The 21,521-nt window shown below is 40.6% G+C and overlaps 1 protein-coding gene across 50 annotated transcripts in view; it reads left to right on the top strand.

Moving 5' to 3' along the window:
• The window catches only part of CNTN4 (contactin 4), a 1,001,048-nt gene that overhangs the window by 967,725 nt on the left and 11,802 nt on the right, over positions 1 to 21,521 (top strand). For 27 of the 50 annotated variants that reach the window (XM_084989189.1, XM_084989188.1, XM_084989171.1 and 24 more), the window contains 9 exons: positions 2,002 to 2,177; positions 6,598 to 6,718; positions 10,780 to 10,938; positions 13,280 to 13,429; positions 15,289 to 15,359; positions 15,978 to 16,212; positions 18,701 to 18,813; positions 19,586 to 19,772; positions 20,213 to 20,325. In XM_084989189.1, coding sequence (XP_084845315.1) covers positions 2,002 to 2,177; positions 6,598 to 6,718; positions 10,780 to 10,938; positions 13,280 to 13,429; positions 15,289 to 15,359; positions 15,978 to 16,212; positions 18,701 to 18,813; positions 19,586 to 19,772; positions 20,213 to 20,325 — 1,325 coding nt within the window. Of the gene's footprint in view, positions 1 to 2,001; positions 2,178 to 6,597; positions 6,719 to 10,779; positions 10,939 to 13,279; positions 13,430 to 14,658; positions 15,360 to 15,977; positions 16,213 to 18,700; positions 18,814 to 19,585; positions 19,773 to 20,212; positions 20,326 to 21,521 lie in introns of those variants that run through there. The other 23 variants (XM_084989196.1, XM_084989195.1, XM_084989204.1 and 20 more) reach the window with 4 other exon arrangements.

A 21,521-nucleotide genomic window follows, 5' to 3' on the forward strand; every position in this document is an offset into this window, starting at 1 on the left:
AATTTCCTCTCCTGTTACCTCTTAGCCAGAAATGCCTGTTTCCTACTTCTCGTTTCATGGACATCACTCATTCAGCAGTGACACACAATCTACTTACCATGATCTTTTCCTATTTGCAGAAAATAGCGAAAGTGTGCCCCTCCACTGGATTAGAATCTATTTATGGACACAGACGTTCCTTTTCTAACAGCCTGAGGTGTTTGCTTTCCACAGCTGGATAGAAGGGGAAAAACACGGCTTTAAATGCTTTTTTTTAGGAGGGAATTTTAATGTGGGTTGTTGGAAAGTAACACCAATCAAAAGTCTCCTCTAAGATTCCATTACAAAATCCCCAGCTGAGATTCTGATCTAGGAGATACATTCAACAAATGTTTATATGCTGCATAGACTGTGAAACACTAATCCTGTGAATGTGGAAGAGGAGTAATCATTGCTCTTTTATTGTTTTTGTTCGCTTTTGATTTGTCCTCTTTATTATGATTTGCTTGGTTTTATTTGATTTGGTGTAGTGCAGAGAAAGATCTGGAATATGGCTGAATTCATAATTTCACTCTTTAGGCACTTCTGTGATCTTTCTCTTGAACTCAGATTGCATTTCACCATTTTACTCTCTGACACCCTTTACGAAATCATACTGCAGTGAAAAACAAGAGACTACCTGTGTGTGAATGTAGTTTTAGAGTTTATAAATTTTGGCTAAGCAAGTCCATTCCATTCCCAGTTAAAACTATAATGTAAAAGGTGAATTTAAAAATAAATTCATACTCCTTATTTTAAAGAATTAATATGAGTGAAGTAAGTCAGACAAAGACAAGTATCTTGGTATCATTTATATGTGGAATCTAAAAAATATGATACAAATGAACAAAACAGAAACAGACACACAGACATAGGAAACAATTTTACAGTTACTAAAGGGGAAGGGGGAAAGGTTAAACCAGGAGTTTAGGACTAATATATACACACTACTAGCTACAAAATAAACAAGGACCTACTATGTGGCACAGGGAACTGTATTCAATATCTTATAATACCCTATATTGGAAAAGAAAATCAAAAAGACTATATACACATACAATATATATATTTATATATATAAATTATATATATAAATGAATCAATGTTGTACACCTGAAACTAAAACATTGTAAATCAACTATACTTCAATAAAAAGTAAGATATGTGTGTGTGTATATATATATGTAATTTTTGTCAATGATGTTCGTTACAGCATTATTTTTAATTATAACAACTTATAATAATTTGCTAAAATGTTTTTCAGTTTCAAAATGGTTGAAAGGATTAACAGCATCTTAAGCAGATTGTAAAATATGTGGATAAAGATATAAACCTATAGTAAGTAAAGAAAAAAGACAGGAAAATCATATGCGTAACGTTTACAATAACACAAAAGAAAAGACAAATGAAAAACTACAAACCCAAATTCAAGGGGAAATTGTACTAAAATGAAAACAGCGGTTTTAGCTGGACAGCCAGAGCCTAAGTAGGATTTTTTTTTTGTTTGGTCCCTTCTTTTAGCTTTCCTGAAATTTCTAAATGTCCCATACTAAACATGTATCACTTTCATAACAGAAAAAAAATTCCAACAAACTTCAAATTAACATAGATTTTTCTGTTGGCACTCAGCTGAAACACTGCTTTCTAGGGAGAGTGGGGAGATCTAAAAACCTTTTTAAAAAGGCAGTTTCAGAGCTGGCTGCTGGAAGTAGACCCTTCCCTAAGAGTCTTAGCCTCATTGCTCCCCAGCTGAGTTCCGTTGCTCTCTGAAGGTTCACATAATGAATGTTTTCATCTTTTCATATTAAAACTGACCTCCTGGCCTGAATCTGAGCATCTCAGATGACTAAGGTTTGCTGGACACTGCTGAAGAAAAAATAAATCAAAACTATGTAGGAGTTTATCCTGCACTTGGATTCTACATAGGATTTCCACACATGTTCACAGGCTTTGTTGTTGTTTTCTTTTGCTCTCCCTCTTCAGATCCAACAAGGGTAATGGTACCCCCTTCCAGTATGGATGTCACTGTTGGAGAAAGTATCGTACTGCCATGCCAGGTAACCCATGATCACTCATTAGCCATCGTGTTCACTTGGTCATTTAATGGACACCTGATTGACTTCGACAAGGATGGGGACCACTTTGAAAGAGTCGGAGGGGTAAGTATCAATATCAGACCATCCGTAAGAAATGCAGTCTGCAGCTAAATTTCTCAAAACAGACTAAATCAACTTGTTGAGACTCACTTGAAAGCACCTATAAAGTTATTCTTTGATCATTCTGTCCAAACACTTATTGAACCACCTATATGCCAGCCCTTTTCTTAATCCTCATAATCCATAACCCTATAGTATGCATGAGAAAACTGAGGCTCATGGGAGTTATATGGCTTACTTGACATCATTGCTACTCAATTGCCAAACTCAGCTTTAAACTGCAAATCCCAAGCTCTCTGCCCCATACTGTACACTATGTCATTGAACCTGATGAAGAAAATAGCTTAAGGACAGTTTACTCCTACCCTTTAAGGCTGCAGACTAAATTCCCTTTGGCTCTTGTAGAAAATTCATCATTGTGATGTTAGGGCTCTTTCTTGAATCTGAAATTCTGATCAGATTGCTTATTATCTCCAGATGATTTGAATTCTAGTGGTTGAATTTTCAAAATGCCCGACTTCCCATAAAAATACATCATCTCATTGAACTCACACCAAGAGGAGATTCATTGTGGAAACAGTTTTAATCTATTGCAGTCGTTCTCAGAATTTTTTCTACCCTATAGACGCCTACATTCCCATTAGTAATATTCACTCTGGTTGCCGTTCTCACAGAGGGATCCAGCCAAAGGCAGCAGAATATAAACCAGAGGCTATGTTGAAAACTCCTCCCATTCCCCCATGCTACCACGGGAATCTGATTTGCCTACCTCATCTTACCCCACACCCTTTATGTTGACAATAAATGCACTGCAGCTTACAAATTATCCATATGATATGTTGAGGAGCTTTGTTCCCTTCAAATAGAGTTTTTCCTTTTATTTTCATTCTTGCTGCCTTTTTCAAAGTGCCTCTCCATTGAATTACAAAACACCGAAAGTGATTTGTGTAACTATTTTCTCAGTTTTCCCAAGAATCATCTATGACTGGTACCATTTTAGATGCATGAGAGAGAAGTTCATTTATTATATCAGTGGATGACTTGAATCATTACTGATTCTCTCTTGGAACCCTAGTTGAGAAAGGCTGGACGAGATTGCCGTTATTAACCATTCTGGACCACTTTGATATGGTTCAGCCTAATAATCTTGACTAAGTAAGAGTGATATCAGCTACTTCAGAAAGCATGGGGGATATTAAATATCTTCAAGTCTAGAAGAGCACATCACCCAGACCCTATCCCAAGAGAAGCAGGTGAGAAACTTTAATGTATTTATTAAAGGAAGGATAACATTAATTCTATTAACATGAGAGTATACATTGAGAAAAGCTTCATAAATCAAGCTCCTAAGTTAAGCAGAATATTGTTTTCATACTAAAACCAGTGTCTTGGGCAGTAGAGAGAATAAAAAAAGATTGTTTCTCAGAAAGGCACAGACACCAACCGATGAGAATAGGTGCCTGGGAGATCAAAATCGATGTCCTACCAGTCAGACAGATATGGATTCTATGCTGGACTGGCTGAGGCACAGGTGGAGGAGACCCTCCTAAGGCAGTCTAGAACTAATGACCACCTTTTGTAAAGACTTCTATCCTTCTCTCCCTCTCACTAGCCTTTCTCATGGCAAGAGTCTCTCTCTTCCATGATACCAATGCTGGCACCAATTAACCCTTGCTAAAGAGTAAGTGCAAAGTTTGCGAGGACACTGCAGATTGAGAGAGCTAAGTGCATTAGCCATCAGGATCATTCATGTGTATAGAGTTAGGAGTGGACAATAGAAGAGGTCAGGAAGCAATGCTAGTTTCTACTTTCTGGGTCAGTATGGTGGAAAAGATGCTTGGTAGAACCAACCTATGGCAGTGTTTGAAAAAAGTTATTATTTCATTGTCCTCTGATCACATCTGAGTGGTCAGTAACAGAACAGACCAAAGTGCTATTTTGTTCTCGTTGGTAGGAACATACATGTAAATCTCAGTAAATTGTTTGGTCTGGATAACTTTGAAGGTAAGGAGAAAGTTGTTGTGGTCCCCTTCTCTGAGACTCTTACCTCAATTCTGACTTTATTTTTTGTTTCACTTTTACTTTAAAAGCACAAATTTGGTCAAAATGTATCAATAAGGAGAGCACACTCTAAACCACAGAGTCACAAAAGCCTGCTAATGGGTTGCTGTGTTCTGAAATCTCCAGGCTACAATTAGTTTCTTTGACCTTCAAGCCCTAGGAGAATTAAAAAAAAAAAAAAAAAAAAAATGAGATAGGGTAGACATTCCCTTTTTTCCCTGATTTTTTTTTTTTTGGTTGTGTGTTTTTTTGGTTTGTTTTTGTTTTGCTTTCCACCCATGCCATGTGGAAGTTCCCAGGCTAGGGGTCAAATCAGAGCAGTAGCCAGAGCAATGCCAGATCCAAGCTGTATCTGCGACCCACACCACAGGTTACGGCAATGCTGGATCACCAAACCACTGAGTGAGGCCAGGGATTGAACCCACATCCTCATAGATACTACCCGGGTTCGTTTCTGCTGTGCCACAATGGGAACTCATGACAGTCCCTTTAAACACTGATGACTTCCCACCTTTCCTGTACACATGCCCTTGTGAGGCATATTTTTTTTTTGTTAAGCCTATATTTAAAGTCCAAACACATGAAATGTCTTGGGTAAAGAAGTGTTAATAATAATGATGATAATGATACCTTATATTTGCAAAGTGCCTATTCATTTATCAAGTATTTTCATATATATCAGCTCTTTAATCCTCATAGAATCTCTGTGAAATATGGTAGCAATTACCCTCTTTTACCAGCAGTGATAAGACTTGACTGGTAAATAGTGGAATCTGGATCAGACCCCAAGTATTATAAATAAAAAAGCTTTCAGGTTTTTTTTTTTTTTTTAAATCACAGCTCTTTTGGAATTTATGTAATATCTTTGACATAATTATTTCACAAAGAAAATCGATTGTGGTCGTCAATAATACTAATTTAAATTTACCCTATGCTTCAATTTCCAGGATTTTAGGTACACAAACAATCTCATTTGAGTCCCACATGCTAGCACAGTAGGCAGTACCTCAACTAAGACCCAGGGAGATTAAGCGATTTATAGGATGTCACACAGCAGGGATCAGCCCCAGACAACTCAGTGCCAACACTTCGGCCACCTCTTGACCTTTGCCTTTTCTCTAATCCTATTTACACCTATTGGCAATTTCATGTCTTTGATTGCCCTGGGTAAATATGTCATATGTTGTACTGAAACCAAGGGAAAAAACCAAGTACATAATTCATTTAGAATGAGACTCTTTCCAGATGATAGTACAGTGTTCTAGAAGGGAATAGGGACTGGACCCTGACTGTGAGGGCTCACGTCCTGACTCTGCCCTTCACTAGCTAAGTGACTCTAAGTCAGTCATATAACCTCGTTGTACTTGAGTTTCCTCATCTGTCAGGTAAGGATAACAAGAGAACCTACTTCACAAGACCTGGGAGTATTCAGTGCAGTATAGGCCTGCCAAATATTACACACCATTAAGTGTCATCCAATTTTTTTGTCATTTGGAAGAATAACGAGGCCAAAATAACTTACATTATCTTGTCATCCATCAAGGATTAGAAATAAGCAGTTTCCTGAATCTGATCCCTAGGGTGTTTTCTTGCTCAAGTATCTATTCTCCAGGCTTTTGCTTAACAGAGTTATGAAACTAACTCCAAGATATAGCAGTGTTCTTCGGTTAAAATACCACCTTTGTGATCATTTGTGGACACATCTCCTCAAATTTACTAGAAGTGCTGTGCTGGTATATGGTGCTGAAATATTTCTAGGGCACATAGGCATCCATACTAGGATATAATTAGTCCTATTCATCTGCTAATCAAACATACATTTGGCGTTGGAAAACAAATTAACACTGTTCCACACTAGGTGATACAAGATTTCCTTGGAGAGTCTGGTCCTCATAATTCTTTAATTCAAACCTGGGAGCAATCACAATGCTGGCTATAAGACAGGGTTGTGCAGGAAAACGCAGATGCCTCCAAATGTGGGCTTGCATCCACTTTCCAAAGGCAGAGTTTTGAAGTATTGGAGTGACGGCCAAGGTTGTAGACTGAGGGCATGTTTGAAGAAACCCATGGGACTAGAGCAGCCACTTTACATAAGTTTTTGTGCTTCCAACGTGGGTGGCAGGCTGCTCCAGCGCCACAGAGAAGGCAGACAGCTGAGGTCTTGTTCGAGGTGTGTTCTGAAGATGTTGCTGTTCTTATCTCTCAGGCAGCCTCACACATTTTTAATAGGCCACGGCTTGCATTGCTAATGTTTTCATCAGCCGGTGTAAAATAAATCCATTAGTCACAGTGTCCTTCATGTGATAATGATATTTAGAGCTCATTAAAAAGTAATTGTAGCCACTTTCCCCTCCTTTATCAGCAGGACTCAGCTGGTGATTTGATGATCCGAAACATCCAGCTGAAGCATGCTGGGAAATACGTCTGCATGGTCCAAACAAGTGTAGACAAGCTGTCGGCCGCTGCTGACCTGATTGTCAGAGGTATGGGACTTTGGGATTTGGATCTTAAAATATTTTTGTAATGTCTACTTTTGCACAAAGTTCTAGAAACATCAGTGGTTTAGAATTATGGGGGAAGGTCAATAGAAGGTAAACACTGTGGGGTTCCTGTCATGGCACAGTGATAATGAACTCGACTAGTATCCACGAAGACATGGGTTCAATCCCTGGCCTCACTCAATGGGTTGGGGATCCAGCATTGCCATAAGCTGTGGTGTAGGTCATAGCCATGACTCGGATCCCGAGTTGCTGTGGCTGTGGCTTAGGCCAGCAGCTGTAGCTCTGATTCGACCCCTTGCCTGGGAACCTCAATATGCAGTGGGTGTGAGGCCCTAAAAAGAAAGAAAGTAAACATTGTAAACAGTGGCTAAGAGTCTACAGAAGTTTGGCGTGCACCTGCTTCTCATAGGGGATCAGAAGGCACAGCACAAATCCAGTTACTCTCTACTGAAAATAACTCCTGTAAGGGCCCTGATTTATGGGGTTGGAGTTTATGTGACCTTCTAGAATAACTTTAGAGGCAGAAAAGCAACTAGGTTCAAGAGGTACCAAACGGTGCCTTTCGCTGTTTCATCTGGACTGAACCAAATTAGTCTTATAGAGTCACTGATGTTAAGATGATGTAAGAGTGGCTTAAGTCAGGTTGTCACCAGTTTTTCTCAGTTTTTTCCTTTTCAAGTTAATAGTTCTGTCCAGTTGCTAAAACATGGCTTTAGAGGGAAATACTTCCTGACTGCCTGGGAGGTAGTAAATAAGCAGGAATTGATGTTAAAAAAACTCACCAGCTATAATGAAAAAAATAAAAAAATAAAAATCATTATATACATATATTAAAAAAAACCTGACATTTGTGAGATTCTCTGGAGTATGACTGATGTGGCCTAAATGCATCCTCATGGCTGCAAAAAGCTGACCTGAGCCCCATCAGACCAATGTGTAAAGGAACAGTAATTGGCTAGTTCTTTTGTGGCACAGTGGGTTAAAGAACCAGCATTGTCACTGAATCAGCTTCGGTCACTGCTGTGGCGTGGGTTTGATCCCTGGCCTAGGAACTTCCACATGCTGAGGACATGGCCAAAAAATAAAAATTAAAAAAAAAAAAAAAAAAAAAAAACAGTAAGTGGACTTTCAAGAAATGTTTTCTAACTAAAATTCAGATCTCTGGGAACCCATGTACCTATCACAGTCGAACTCAGGGGGTTTCTAAGGTTAAATGTAAAGCCAAACCCCAGCATCTAAATGATCTTGTGGCCAGCATCTCCTTCCTTCGAACCCTCACTACTGGTGTTTGAGACTCTCTGGCTATCAGAATTTTGAGTGCAAGAAAATAGAAATCCATGCAATATCTGATTTGGAGGCAAGGTGAATCTGAGTGCACAGAGATAAAGATATTATTGGAAGCAACAAAAAATGTTACTATATCCTCCGGGTATAACATGAGAGGGGAGGTGTGTGGGAGTTAGCAACTCAAACTGATTGTCAAGAGAGGTCAGAGAAAAATAGCTTTTCCATTGCGTCTACCTTGGTTCCCTTTTTTAAATGGCCTTAAAAACCTTTTCTGTAATGATACGGATAAGAGCCAGATAAGAGAAAAAACTTCCAACCTGGGTAGAGCTACCCATAGAATAACTTATGGGAACGCGTTTATTTCTATTTTAAGATACACCAGAGCTGGTCTGCCTCTTCCCTTGGGGACAAAAGAATTCTGTTGCTGAAAATATAGCCTCTATTTAATTAGGATAATGTTCTGATCAGCAGTTTAAACACCAATAAATTAGACTAATAAATATTTAAATCAGTAATACTTGAATTTCTTAAATGATAGTGTACACTTCATTTCACAGAAAATAACATTAAATACCAACAGGAATTTGCAAACGCAGTCTAAAAGAAAATCTTGCCTAATCGGTTAATAAGGCCCATAAATTAATATGCCATTTTCAACCATAATCTTTCATTTTATCTCCCTCTAGCTCTGTCCTTGCAGCTTTTCTGCATATTGGAGAGAGGAGGCAGAAAGGCACTTCACTGCCCTGGAAGAGATTTTTGTATTTGAAACGAGTAAAGCTTGGAGTCTCAGCACAGGCTTCCTTGATTCTCTGCTATCTACTTTATTTCATCTACTGCACCCAAATGGCAGCTAGAAAGGCCACCATTCCCTGAGAAAAAGGAAGGGACACTGGTCTAACACCTGCATTCCCTCTGCTCTTGCCTGTGACAAACACTTCTAAGAGCCCCAGACCATGTGAACATTTTGCTCAGAGGATAAACACTTGCTCTTTTTGTCATTTTGAAAGAGAGACCCAACTTCCCTAAAACAAAGTTGGTAAACATTCTGTAAGGTTGAATCTACACTTGGGCGGGGAGGGCAGCGAGAACATAGCTAACAGCAAACAGCACTGGGAAAGTACCATCTTCTCTCCACTGGCCACGTTCATGCCACTGCTTCATTTCCTCCTTCCTATTTGCCAACAGTGGGCTCAGACCTCCCTATCAATTTAATTCATTGAGGAGTTTGGAGAGGGACACTTTTCTCTTTGTGTTACTTTGCTTTTAAAGGCCATGAGAGGAGCATCTATTTAAAAAAAAAAAAAAAAAAAAGGTGGCGGGGGTGGGGAGGAGACCCAGGATGAGAAAACTGGTGAGGAAAAAAGAAAGATTATCTTGTCTTCTGGACTTTATCTGGTTAATAAAAGTCCAAAGACCAAAGGTTAACTCATCTCTTTCTTGATGGCATTAGACTGACGTGTTGAAATGTCACTCTGGAAAATTAATCAGTTCCAGAAAAAGATTTCCAGACCTTTCCTACAGGAGTAGGAGGGAGTGGATAAATTTAGTCTCACCTGTGGGTCTATTTTAAAAAAAATGATTTTTATAAAAGGAAAGAGAAATTTAGGGCATCACTGAAAGGGTGTAGACGTGAATCTCAGAACAAAGTGTTACTTCTGGAAATTGCCATTAACTTTTCACCACTCTGTGGAAATTCTCTTTCTTCCCTGCCTCTTTGCCAAGGCCCCATAGTATGCTGGCAGAACATTTGATTGCTGTCCTGGGCCTCAGCACATCCCTCCTAGGAAGACCTCCTTGCCCCTGGCTAAGGGACATGAGGTTTGTCATTATGTCTCCCTCACACTCACCTTCTTGGCCAAGGTGGTCCCTTGTTAGAAGTGCCTTTAACTCTCTGCTAAGAGCTTTGCATGTTGGAATCTAGGAGAACTTGGGGGTCTTTGCTCTGGCTCTGTTGATGTTTTGTGTTTGTCTGCCAGCTAGTCTCCATCCCCCTCTTTATGGTTTCCAAGCCTTCTTTTAAAACTGATTTCCTCCCATTTCAATGGTCTTAAATACAATGGCAGAAACAATGTACATACAGAGGATAAGTAGAAAAATAGAGGTATGACTTACAGAAACTTTAGACTCCAAACTGATTTTGAAATTGCTTTGAAGCAAACCACAGTCTTGGGACTCTTAAGCACAAGTCACTTTCGCAGCAGTTCCCTTCACAGGAATTCATGCTTGCATTGGATGAGGGATGTGGCATGGGGTCACTGATTGCATTCTAGTGCTGCTGAAATGTGTGGAGCAACACTGACCCCCGCAGTTCTAAAGTCATTTTTGCTCATTATCAGGACTAGAAATGACCATTTCCAAAAGACTTTAATCTTCATTTATTACCACCACATCCCCAGATGGCAGTGTCGAACCCATAATAGGCACCTATAAATATATGAGGAATGGATTAATGAATGTGGGCCCTGGTGGTACCCCAATATTCTCTCTTGAAATCTAGAATAAATATTCTTTTGTAATTCTTTGCATACAATTACTTTTTTCTATTACCTATTAGTTATTCCTATTATTATCTGGAAAGAAGGGGCTGGACCATGTCTCACTCATCTCTGTATTTTCAGAACCTAGAAAAAATCCAGACACATAATAGGTATTCAAAAAGGAATTGACAAGTGGTGAATCTGTAGGACAATGTAGTCACTTCCTTGGACATTTGAATGTATTATTTCACTTCTGAGGGTCTTGCTCTTTCTCAGGTCCTCCAGGGCCCCCAGAGGCTGTGACCATAGACGAAATTACAGACACCACCGCTCAGCTCTCCTGGAGACCCGGGCCTGACAACCACAGCCCCATCACCATGTATGTCATTCAAGCCAGGACTCCATTCTCCGTGGGCTGGCAAGCAGTCAATACAGGTACCATGTTGGCTGCCTGATACTGGATTCTCATGGGTGGCCCCTGAAACAGGAGAACAGACACAGCTCTGGGGCAGAAGCCAAGGGGCATCATTCAGACACAGCTACAGATGAGACTGCCCTCAACCAAATATACTATCATTTATTAAATAGTTTTCTTTCTATTGATTCATGTTTGATTGTTTAATTGGTTCTAAGCTATAATGTCTGAAATGATAGTAGGTCTGTTGTATTTGTGATATTTTTTCTTAACATGTATTTTAAAATACATCAGTTGAAGTTTGCAGTGTGGCTTAGCTGTTTAAGAACCCAACATAGTGTCTGTGAGAATGCAGGTGTGATCCCTGGCTATGCTCAAGTGGGTTAAAGAGCTGGCATTGCTGCAAGCTGTGGCATAGGTTGTAGATTGCAGCTTGGATCCAGCATTGCTGTGGCTGTGGTGGAGGCCTGTAGCTGCAGTTCTGGTTTAACCCCTAGCCCTGGAACGGCCTATGTCACAGGTGCAGCCATAAAAATAAATGAATAAATAAATAAATAAACAGTTATAAAAATAAAATGCCTCATCTATCTGTGCATTACCCAGACTCATCTGTGTGCCACTAGTGGTACACTTTGGGGAACAGTGGATTATATTACTCTATAATCATGATCATTGTAAAGTTTATATATTGCGTTCAAGAAACTAACATCTAAGGACTGCATGGAGCCTCTTGATTTGCTGCCCATTTTTTTAGATGGATAAACTTGGGCATGAAAAGGCATGAGATTTTATTAAATTAAAAAATAGTTGAGTTGGCCATACCACCTCTGCTCCTGTCAGTATCTCCATGTTGACCCATTTCATTATTTTATTTAGGTTTTATTTGAGGAAAAAATAGACAAACAAGTAGTTATTGCAAGCAAGTTATGCACTCCTCTAGCTTTTCCATGTTAGCTTATCAAAGCTGAGAAGTGGGTTTCTGTGTTTTCAGCTGAATCATTGACTTTCTTCTGAGTCACAGGAGTGTTTTAGAACGAAAGGATAGGAAAAATCCAGAAGTTAAGGAGATAGGAATTCTAGTCCTCACTCTGCTAATCAGCAGACTTCTGCACATCTTCATTTACCTCTTCTGTTAAATGGGTATAGTAAGAATGGTGTATGACCCAATACAGAGATTATTATAAAAATAATTACTTAAAAAAATAAAATGCTGTGTAAATATAATGAAGAAAAAGAGGAGGATTAAGATGCTGTTGCTTCTGATGGTTTACAAAAGAAAACAGCTTAAATGTGCTGAGCTCTTACTATGTGCTACATGCTCTGCTAAGTGATATTCTTAAATTTTCTCAGCTGTACTGAGGATAGATATTGTTGTCAGCCTGATGTTATGGTGAGGACACCAAGGCATGAAAAGGTTAGGCAACTTTCCCATGTTGTTTGGCTAGTAAGTGTGGATTCAGGATTAGAATCCAGGTTGTCTGACTCCAAAACCCACACTCTTCACCTTTGGAGGGTAGGACTATGTAAGTCTGCCCCTGAGGAGGCTAGAAGCCATTGAAGCCTAATCACAGGGGCCTCCGCTTTGTCACAGGGGATGTCCCTTCACATCTCCTTGGCCCCAAGGGAAATCTTTATAGTAATCAAATCAAAACTAAAAAGGTTGTGCAGTGAACACAGAAGCGAAGTCCAGAGCTCCATGGCATGTGGCCTCAAGCAATGGGCCATATCCTCTTCTGAAGGAGGCCTTTCCCAGACTCTGCTGGATGAATACTGTCAAATTCTCTCCTTTTTGTGTTCTTCATGGGCCAGCTCTTTTAGGTTTTCAGACTCTTTCTTTGATGTGTTAATATAGTTCATTGATAGTAGTTTTATGGATTTGTAACATTATTACCCTATTGTTATAATCAGTGATAAGAGCTTGGGCCATGTAGTCAAAGGTACAAATCCAGTGTGACCTTGATGAGTCACTTGACCTTTCTGTGGTATATTTCCCTCCTCTATAAAAATTAAAAGGTTAGTTTTATCTCATTCATAGGAGAGTTGTAAGAATTAAAGAATGTGTCCAGCCCTATTCTGTAAATGATGAAAATCATATGAGGTGATAACAACAGTTACTAGAGTCAAGTAGCTTTGGGCCTTGAAGGAGTATCTTTTGTGCTGTATCTGCTGGTGTCTGGTTGGAGTCTATTCATTTGGCATAGAGAGTTCTGGGATGACCTCCCTGCAAGGCTGTTTATGCAGCTAACCTTCAGACCAGTAGCAATGCCCTGAACACAGTAATGGAGGTGATTATGGATAGAAGTTCCTATCTCTCTAACATGAATTCCTATGAAACATCACCACCTTTCTGATGTTTTTCAGTCCCAGAAATCATTGATGGGAAGACATTCACAGCAACTGTTGTGGGTTTGAACCCTTGGGTGGAATATGAGTTCCGCACAGTCGCAGCCAACGTGATTGGGATTGGGGAGCCTAGCCGGCCCTCTGAGAAGCGGAGGACAGAAGAGGCCCGTGAGTAGCACCCAGAACCCAGAGGGTCTGGTTCAACAGCTCTTGGTCCTTAGGGAATGGCTTTGACTCTCCCTGCCATCAGCCTAAATGAGGCTCTGTATTAGCACACCCTTCCTTGGAAGGACTGTCATCATCAGAAATCAGGCCAGTAGATGCTCAGTTTAACCACCAGGGCATCACTTTTTTGTTGTTTTTATTTTTATGTTTATAAATTTTTTATTGAAATATAGTTGATGTACGGCATAAGTTATAGGTATGCACTCTGATGATTCATAAGTTTTAAGGGTTAGACTCCATTTATAGGTCATTATAAAATATTCGCTATATTGTGTTGTATAGTATATCCTTGTGCTTATTTTGTACATAATAGTTTGTGCCTCTTACTCCCCTGCCCATATATTGCCCCTCCTTTTCCTTCTCCACTCCTTGCTGGTAACCACCTGTTTGGTTTGTTCTCTCTCTCTCTGAGTCCCAGCAGTGAGTTTTCATCCAGAGTTATGTTCTTCCTCTTCACTGGGTTCCCTGGTACAGGGAGAGACTCTCTGCTTAGTTCCCTCAAATGCCACATCTTTCTTCATTGGCTGTTTTGCCACCAAGACTTTCCTACCAGAGTTGCTACTTTTTTAAAATGCATACCCACACTTCAGAGGAAATCACCCCCCAAAATCACTAGTGAGAAAGAATAACTTCTTCAGAAATGTTCAGTAAGATGTTCTTAGGGTTTAAACCCTCCCCCAAAGCTAAGGTTAAGAACATCCTGCTAATTCATACCACCCCAGTTGGCAATTTACGATCAGTTTCTGTGTACATAGCTTGAGTGAGCACGGGGAGAGAACAACATATCACATAAATTTTATCTGCCTCTTTTGTACTTTTACTTCTCCCATGAAGAGGGGAGGGCCAGGTGTGGGTCTCTCTAGACTTCCCAGCTGCCAAAAGGCCAAATGTTCATTGAAGGAAGAGTAAAATTCCAGAGCAAATGGGAACTCTGACCCTACTCTTGAACAAAAAATCACTTGGATCTATTTCTTTGGCTTTATCCAAGGGGACATACTCAGTCACCAAATCTGTGCCTCAATCAGATATTTTAAGATTCTGTCTAGAGTTCTTCATTTACATGAGGATGATATAGCTAATCCCCATGCTTTTTCTCCCCTCCAGAATTATAATTTAATTAATTCCTCAGAAATCCCAAGGAGGAAGCTAGCATAATTTCCCCTCTTTTACAGAGAAAACTGGGGATCAAAGAGTTTAAGCACAGTGAGCCAGGGATCAACCTCTGTCCACCACTTCCTTCAACACCCAGCTCAAAACTCACCTTCCTCCGAGAAGCCACTAGCCCAGCCCTGCTCTGAGCAGCCTGCTACTTGAGAACACCACTGCACTTCTCCATTCTGTCTGTGCCCTACTGTTGTTGATTGTGACACCGCTGTGTAATCATTCTGCATGTGCTCCCTCCCTCCGCCTAGATTGTAAGCTCTGCAAGGGCAGAGTATGTATTGTCTCTCCTTTGTGTCCTGCCATGTGGTTAATAAACACCTACCCAAGTATTAGAACCAGAACCTCTGTCCTTTCCTCATCCCCCTGAATCTTGGCCTCTAGGGATGGAGCTGAACCATCGTTCAGTCATGTCAGATAAGGTGTACTTTATTGAATGGGAAACAGGTAATAGCAATTTCCTTGGTACCTTTCAATTCCTCAAGCTGATGCTTCAGGCTCCTTAGCCATACCATTTCTGATCCCAGAAGTCAAAGCTGCACGCATCAGAGTGTTTGTGAGTCACCTCAGCCAGGCAACCTTCCTGGCCCTCATGGGCCTTTGCCACCTGACACGACCTGTTTTTTTTGTCTCCTGAACAGTCCCTGAAGTCACCCCAGCTAACGTCAGTGGTGGTGGAGGCAGCAAATCTGAACTGGTTATAACCTGGGAGGTAAATGAATCATGGAAGAAAAGGAGCGTACATTAGTCTAGGCTATTTTATTATTTGTCTCTGTGTTAAACATACCTAGGAAGTTTTTGCCTCTGTTTTTAACAGCTAAAATCCATTTGAGAGCAAACACTTCCTCTCATAACATTAATGGGCAGCTGGAAAAGAGGGTGCTTTCCATTAGTTGTTAAGTTGTAATTTACTTCATCACAGGAAAAAGCAATCATGACGGGGAAGACAAAACAAGAAAAAAGAACATATGTAATATGTATGTGGCACAGGAAGAAGATTCATATTAGATGGTACATGTTGGAAATGTTAAGTTTTAGATCAACTGTCCAGGGTCTTTCACAGCCCTTTCCAACATTTTCAGAGCTAGGTCTCCTCCATCAGGAATCCAGGCTCTCTACTGCAGGTATCCCTTGATTTTTAACCCTGCTTCAATCCCCCCTCAATATCTAAGGCAGACTAGTGGTGAGGCCCAAATTGATTACTCTTGACAAAGCCCACAATAAGACAGGTGGGGAAGAATGTAGAGAAGAGGTGAATGGTGGGATAAAACCGTGTAGGATTTGAATCCAACTACTGCAATCACTGAAGACCTCCTGCCTTCCTTCCCAGACGGTTCCCGAGGAATTACAGAATGGCAGAGGCTTTGGTTACGTGGTGGCCTTCCGGCCCTATGGCAAAATGATCTGGATGCTGACCGTGCTGGCCTCTGCTGACGCCTCCAGATACGTGTTCAGGAATGAGAGTGTGCGTCCCTTCTCTCCCTTTGAGGTTAAAGTGGGTGTCTACAACAACAAAGGAGAAGGCCCTTTCAGTCCCACCACGGTGGTATATTCTGCAGAAGAAGGTATGGCTGGCTTATGCTGCCTAGATGTCTGCTATTTCTTCAATGCTGAAATATTGATTTTAAGACATACAATCGATTTAGCACTTTGTCCATAAATTGAAGGCATAGCCTGATTCAAGAAAAGTGTAATGTGGAAAGTCTCTTGCATTATTTACCACCAATCTCTTAGAAAGACAGCAACTGCACAGTGTATACAAACAAATGGTTATCCATTCATTCCATTGCCGAGAACCAAAATCACCAGTACCATGCAAGATATCTATCTATTTACATATTATATTATATTACTTTTTAACAGAATTGTATTTTATTGTACACCTTTATTTCAATATCAAAATATAATGTGCATTTCTCTCACCACTTTTCTTCTTCTTCTTTTTTTTTTTTTTTGTATTTTTGCCATTTTTTGGGCCACTCCTGTGGCATATGGCAGTTCCCAGGCTAGGAGTTGAATCGGAGCTGTAGCCGCTAGCCTACTCGGGATCTGAGCCGCATCTGCAACCTACACCACAGCTCACAGCAACGCCGGATCCTTAACCCACTGAGCAAGGCGAGGGATCAAACCCACAACCTCATGGTTCCTAGTCGGATTCGTTAACAACTGAGCCACGACGGGAACTCCCATCCACTTTTCTTCTTATGATCATATGGTATTCATAAATTATTCCATTATTAAAGGAAAGAGTAAGTCACAAAGCAGTGACATCCACAAAGTTATCATATTCACAAGTTCTCACTCAGTTTTACTGCCTCTATGCTATCCTGCTCTCAAAATGCCTTTCACATGATCTTCATCACCGCTGGATTTCACCTTCATTGTTTCAGAGGTGATGTTCTGAATGAGCCCACAGTAAAATATTTGAAAATTAGGTGATTGATTTAGAGTAAGTGAAGGTGCAGTAAGTTGTCCCACCCCCACCCCCGATAGAGAAGTCAGCCCCTTAGACTCAGTGGCCTCCATGGTCCAGCTCCTGCCTCTCTTTTCTGCCTCACTCCTGCCGTTCATCCCTGCATATTCCACGCTCCAACCACAGCCAAAGGACTTGCAATCATCTCAATAAGCTTGAGCCCCTAGCACATGCTTCCACTTCTCTTAATGTTCCCTGTCCTACCCACCTTGTCATTTCATGGTCATCCTTCAAAATTCACCTCAAACAACCAAGGCCTTCTCATTTCACCAGGCCAGCTGAGGGAGGTGCTTCTCTTTTCCCTTGTATCTTAACATTCCTCTGTTATAATTCTTATCTCAATGTATTATAAATTTTGAATTTTAGTTTGATATACTCTTTAAGGTTACTTTCTTGAGTGCCAGCTATTATTTTTTACTTTTGTGTTGCCAGTGTCTAAATATGTATGATACACAGACCTTTAACAAATCCTAAATGAAGTAACACATACATAGAATCATAAAAATAGACAAAACCTTAGTGGTCTCCATGTCCTACATTTTCTGGAATGTCATGTGCATCCCAGAGGGAGTACCCAAGGTAACTGTAAATGGTACTAGATGAACTTTTAAGAATAAATAATTGTAATATTTATATACAGATTTGAATTATGTCAGGAAAAACACAGCTATCAAATCAAAACCGGGATTTCATGAATATTATGGTCCATGACATTCCTAGGTTTTTCTTTAGGAAAGACCACTGAAAGCTAAATCTTTTTTTTAACTCTCTTTAATGGCTACACCCACCATATGGAAGTTCCTGGGCTAGGGGTTGAATCGGAGCTGTAGCTGCAGGCCTGTGCCAAAGCCACAGTAACTCGGGATCCAAGCTGTATCTGCAACCTGTACTGCAGCTAACAGCAGAGCCATATCCTTAACCCACTGAGTGAGGCCAGGGACTGAACCCACATCCTCACAGAGACAGTGTTGGGTTCACTGAGCCACAATGGGAACTCCAAAAAAATCTTACCATATAAAAATGGCAAAAATCTGGCAAAAATAACTGAAATTTGGTGGACAGTCTTGGTCCAGACTCTACTGTGCAAGTGAGGATGCTAAGGCCCAGAAATCATAAAGACTTGTACAAGACCACATAGGGGAATGTTCAGAACTGAACTGTTGTCTGGCACTCCTGAAGTACAGTCATGTCAGTTGACTCTCCTTTTTTCTTTCTCTCCCATTTTCATAACCAGTGACTGGAACAGTGACCTGTGACAGATGCTAATTAAGAATGATGTATGTTAAATAAATGGCTGACAGTGAGAACTTGTTGCTTAAACTTAAGTGCCCTGGTTACCTTCCTTCTACCTGCTCCCAAAGTTAGAAGCCAAAGACTTTGAACAAGTCTCTTCATCACCATCTCCATCACCACCCCCCTCCAAACTGTTAATCATGGCTCATCTATAAAATGAGTGTTTGGGTCATAATCATTAAGGACTCTTCTATAATCAAGGATTCTTTGCACTTCTAATGCCAGTTTCTCAATGTCTATTCTGATACAGCTGATTGAGTAATACATTTTTCCATATACACCTGCAGAACCCAGCAAGCCACCAGCCAGCATTTTCGCCAGAAGTCTTTCTGCAACAGACATTGAAGTTTTCTGGGCCTCCCCCATGGAGAAGAATAGAGGACGGATACAAGGGTATGAGGTAAGCAAGAGATAGGTGCCTTGGTTTTGGGAAAGGGTCCCTACCTCTCACTAAGAACCTTCTAGACATATTCTGATGAAGAAAAGACCTAGAGTCCCATTTAGAGGCATTTGTGTTAGAGAATAGTGATTTCTTAGAGGAGCATGCATGGAAGAACTGAGCATTCTGCTATGAGAGGACCCCTCTCTGTGGCACTCTCCAAAGACATCTGTCAAAATCCGTGGAGGTGTAAGCATGTATAAGACAGTTAGCAGAATTAGCTCTGGCTACTGATACACCCAGGATCATTTTGGCTCACAACAAGGTAGGGGAAAGAGGGAGACATAGCTAACAATGGCTGTGCCCATTTACGTCTCACTATGAAGCAAGAACAAAGCAGGGTGTGGCAGGGGCGGTTTTTTTTTGTTTGTTTGTTTGTTTTTTGTCTTTTTAGGGCCACACCCATAGCATATGAAAGTTCCCAGCTCCAGTTGGAGCTGCAGCTGCCGGCCTACACTACAGCCACAGCAATACCAGATCTGACTGCCTCTGTGACTTACCCCACAGCTCATGGCAACACCAGAGCCTTAACTCACTGAGTGAGACAGAGAAGCCTTTTTTATTGCGGACAATTTCTCAGTAAATCCAAAGCTCTTGGTTCTGAAAGCTTTGCTTATACTTGCTATACAGAAAATTAACTCTGTCATCAGAATCTTGTATTTAAGAAAAAAAAAATCACCTGATAATATTGGAAATATCCAAGGTCTTCCCTTTTGTTTTCCCCCCACCTCAGGTTAAGTATTGGAGACACGAAGACAAGGAAGAAAATGCTAGAAAAATACGAACAGTAGGAAATCAGACCTCAACAAAGATCACCAACTTGAAAGGCAGCGCTCTGTATCATTTAGCTGTCAAGGCCTATAATTCTGCTGGGACAGGCCCTTCCAGTGCCACGGTCAACGTGACAACCAGAAAACCACGTGAGAACACCCTTGCTCAGAAATATTTTAGGAATTCATTAAACATACTCCAAATTCTGTTCCCATTCCTCCCTCCCTGTGATCATTTGCATACTAATTGGTATCATTATGGAGATTCAGATTTACCTTAGCATTTTAACTGAACCTTTCTGAATACCATGCAAAATTCATTGCTCCAGACGACAGAAAGATAAATGTTTTCTCCCCACTGGGGAAGGGCTACTTCTTTTAGCTATAAACGTTAGGCGACCAACTGAATCTTTTTCCATTTGCGCTGCTGTATCTCGTCAGATTTTAGTGACCTTGAAGACACATATTAGTGCAATAGCCCGTTAAATTGCCTCTACTCTCGAATTCTCAAATATCTAGGAAGGAGATATTCCTCAGAATCCATTGAGACTTAATAATCTGTGACTTCGTATATCTTAATTTTTTTATAGCGCCAAGTCAACCCCCTGGAAACATCATATGGAATTCATCGGACTCCAAAATTATCCTGAATTGGGATCAAGTGAAGGCCCTGGATAATGAGTCGGAAGTAAAAGGATACAAAGTGGGTAATTTCTTTTTTGCAAAAGCACCTAATCCTGCTGTTAGTGGGGACAGACTGTTCACATGAGTCTTATGAACCTTCTTCTCATCTCCCCTGATGATGGTCTCAGAGCCTTTTTCCAAATCTCTACTGAAGAGTGGTTTAGTCTGAGTTTTATAAATGGTCCATGACAGCTGGCCACGATTTAGAGAATCACCTAAATTCTGGGCTTAGGCAGAGTCAATCAGAAATAGTAAAAGACCCTGTGGTCGGGTCACCAAAAAATCATGAAGAACCACGATTTTAACATTTCCCGTGTCTGCTTTGTTTTGTTCTGGTTTTAATTAGATGTTTAAATCAACAGTAGTGACTTCTCAGCATTACTCAGGATCAGTCTTTTTTGTCCACATTCCTATTGTTAGGGACATTTATATAGATACAAAGAAGCCAGGATTTTTTTAGGAAATTCATTTGCCTGATCCCATAAATGTTAGCCTGACTTTAAAGTATGTCACCCTGGTCCCACAATTAAAAGGCATTATAAATATCTTTTTTAATTTTACTGTTAAACAACATTTGAGGCAATGCAACACGGGACCAAGCAGAACCAGTCTGCAGGATGAATTAAGCCTGCAGACTGCCAGGTTGTGGCATTTTTGCATGGAGGTATTGCGAGTAGCATTTTGACAGTGCTGGCAGGCATGAGTTACAGAAAGCAGGGCTATTGGAGAGCGCTTAGTAAAGTCAGGACTGGGGTGGGAAGTTGAGAGTTGGTGGTAGAGCTTTGGGTGATACGTTAGTGAGGGATTCAGAAACCCTCCCTGCTATGGACAATTTTCCTTCATCTATGTGGCACCATGATTTGTGTTCTGCCAGCAGAGAAATATTCCTTGAGAACTCATCTGATTTTAACTCATTTTTAAAATCAAACTTTTCTGGAAGGGTCTTCTAGAGGAGAGCAAAACCCATCAAGTTTTGGTCCTTTAATCACTATATGACTTTAGGTAAATCATTTAACCCCTCTGGGACTCATTTCTCTGTTACTGAAGGAGAAATCTTCTAGTATCTCCATTGTTCTCTGAGCCTTTGCATCCCTCTTCCAACTCTCTGGGGCTGCCTCCTCTTATATCCACATCCTTAACCAACCACTCATCTTTGGGGCCTGAGATCAGAAGCCCTCCCCAATGGCCAGAGCTCTCTCTGTTTGTCAGATCTTG

This window comes from Sus scrofa, chromosome 13, assembly GCF_054392235.1.
Source record: "Sus scrofa isolate SSC_HxYL_T2T_F1_AM1 chromosome 13, Sscrofa_HxYL_maternal_Yorkshire_Landrace_v2.0, whole genome shotgun sequence".
Lineage (NCBI taxonomy): Eukaryota > Metazoa > Chordata > Mammalia > Artiodactyla > Suidae > Sus > Sus scrofa.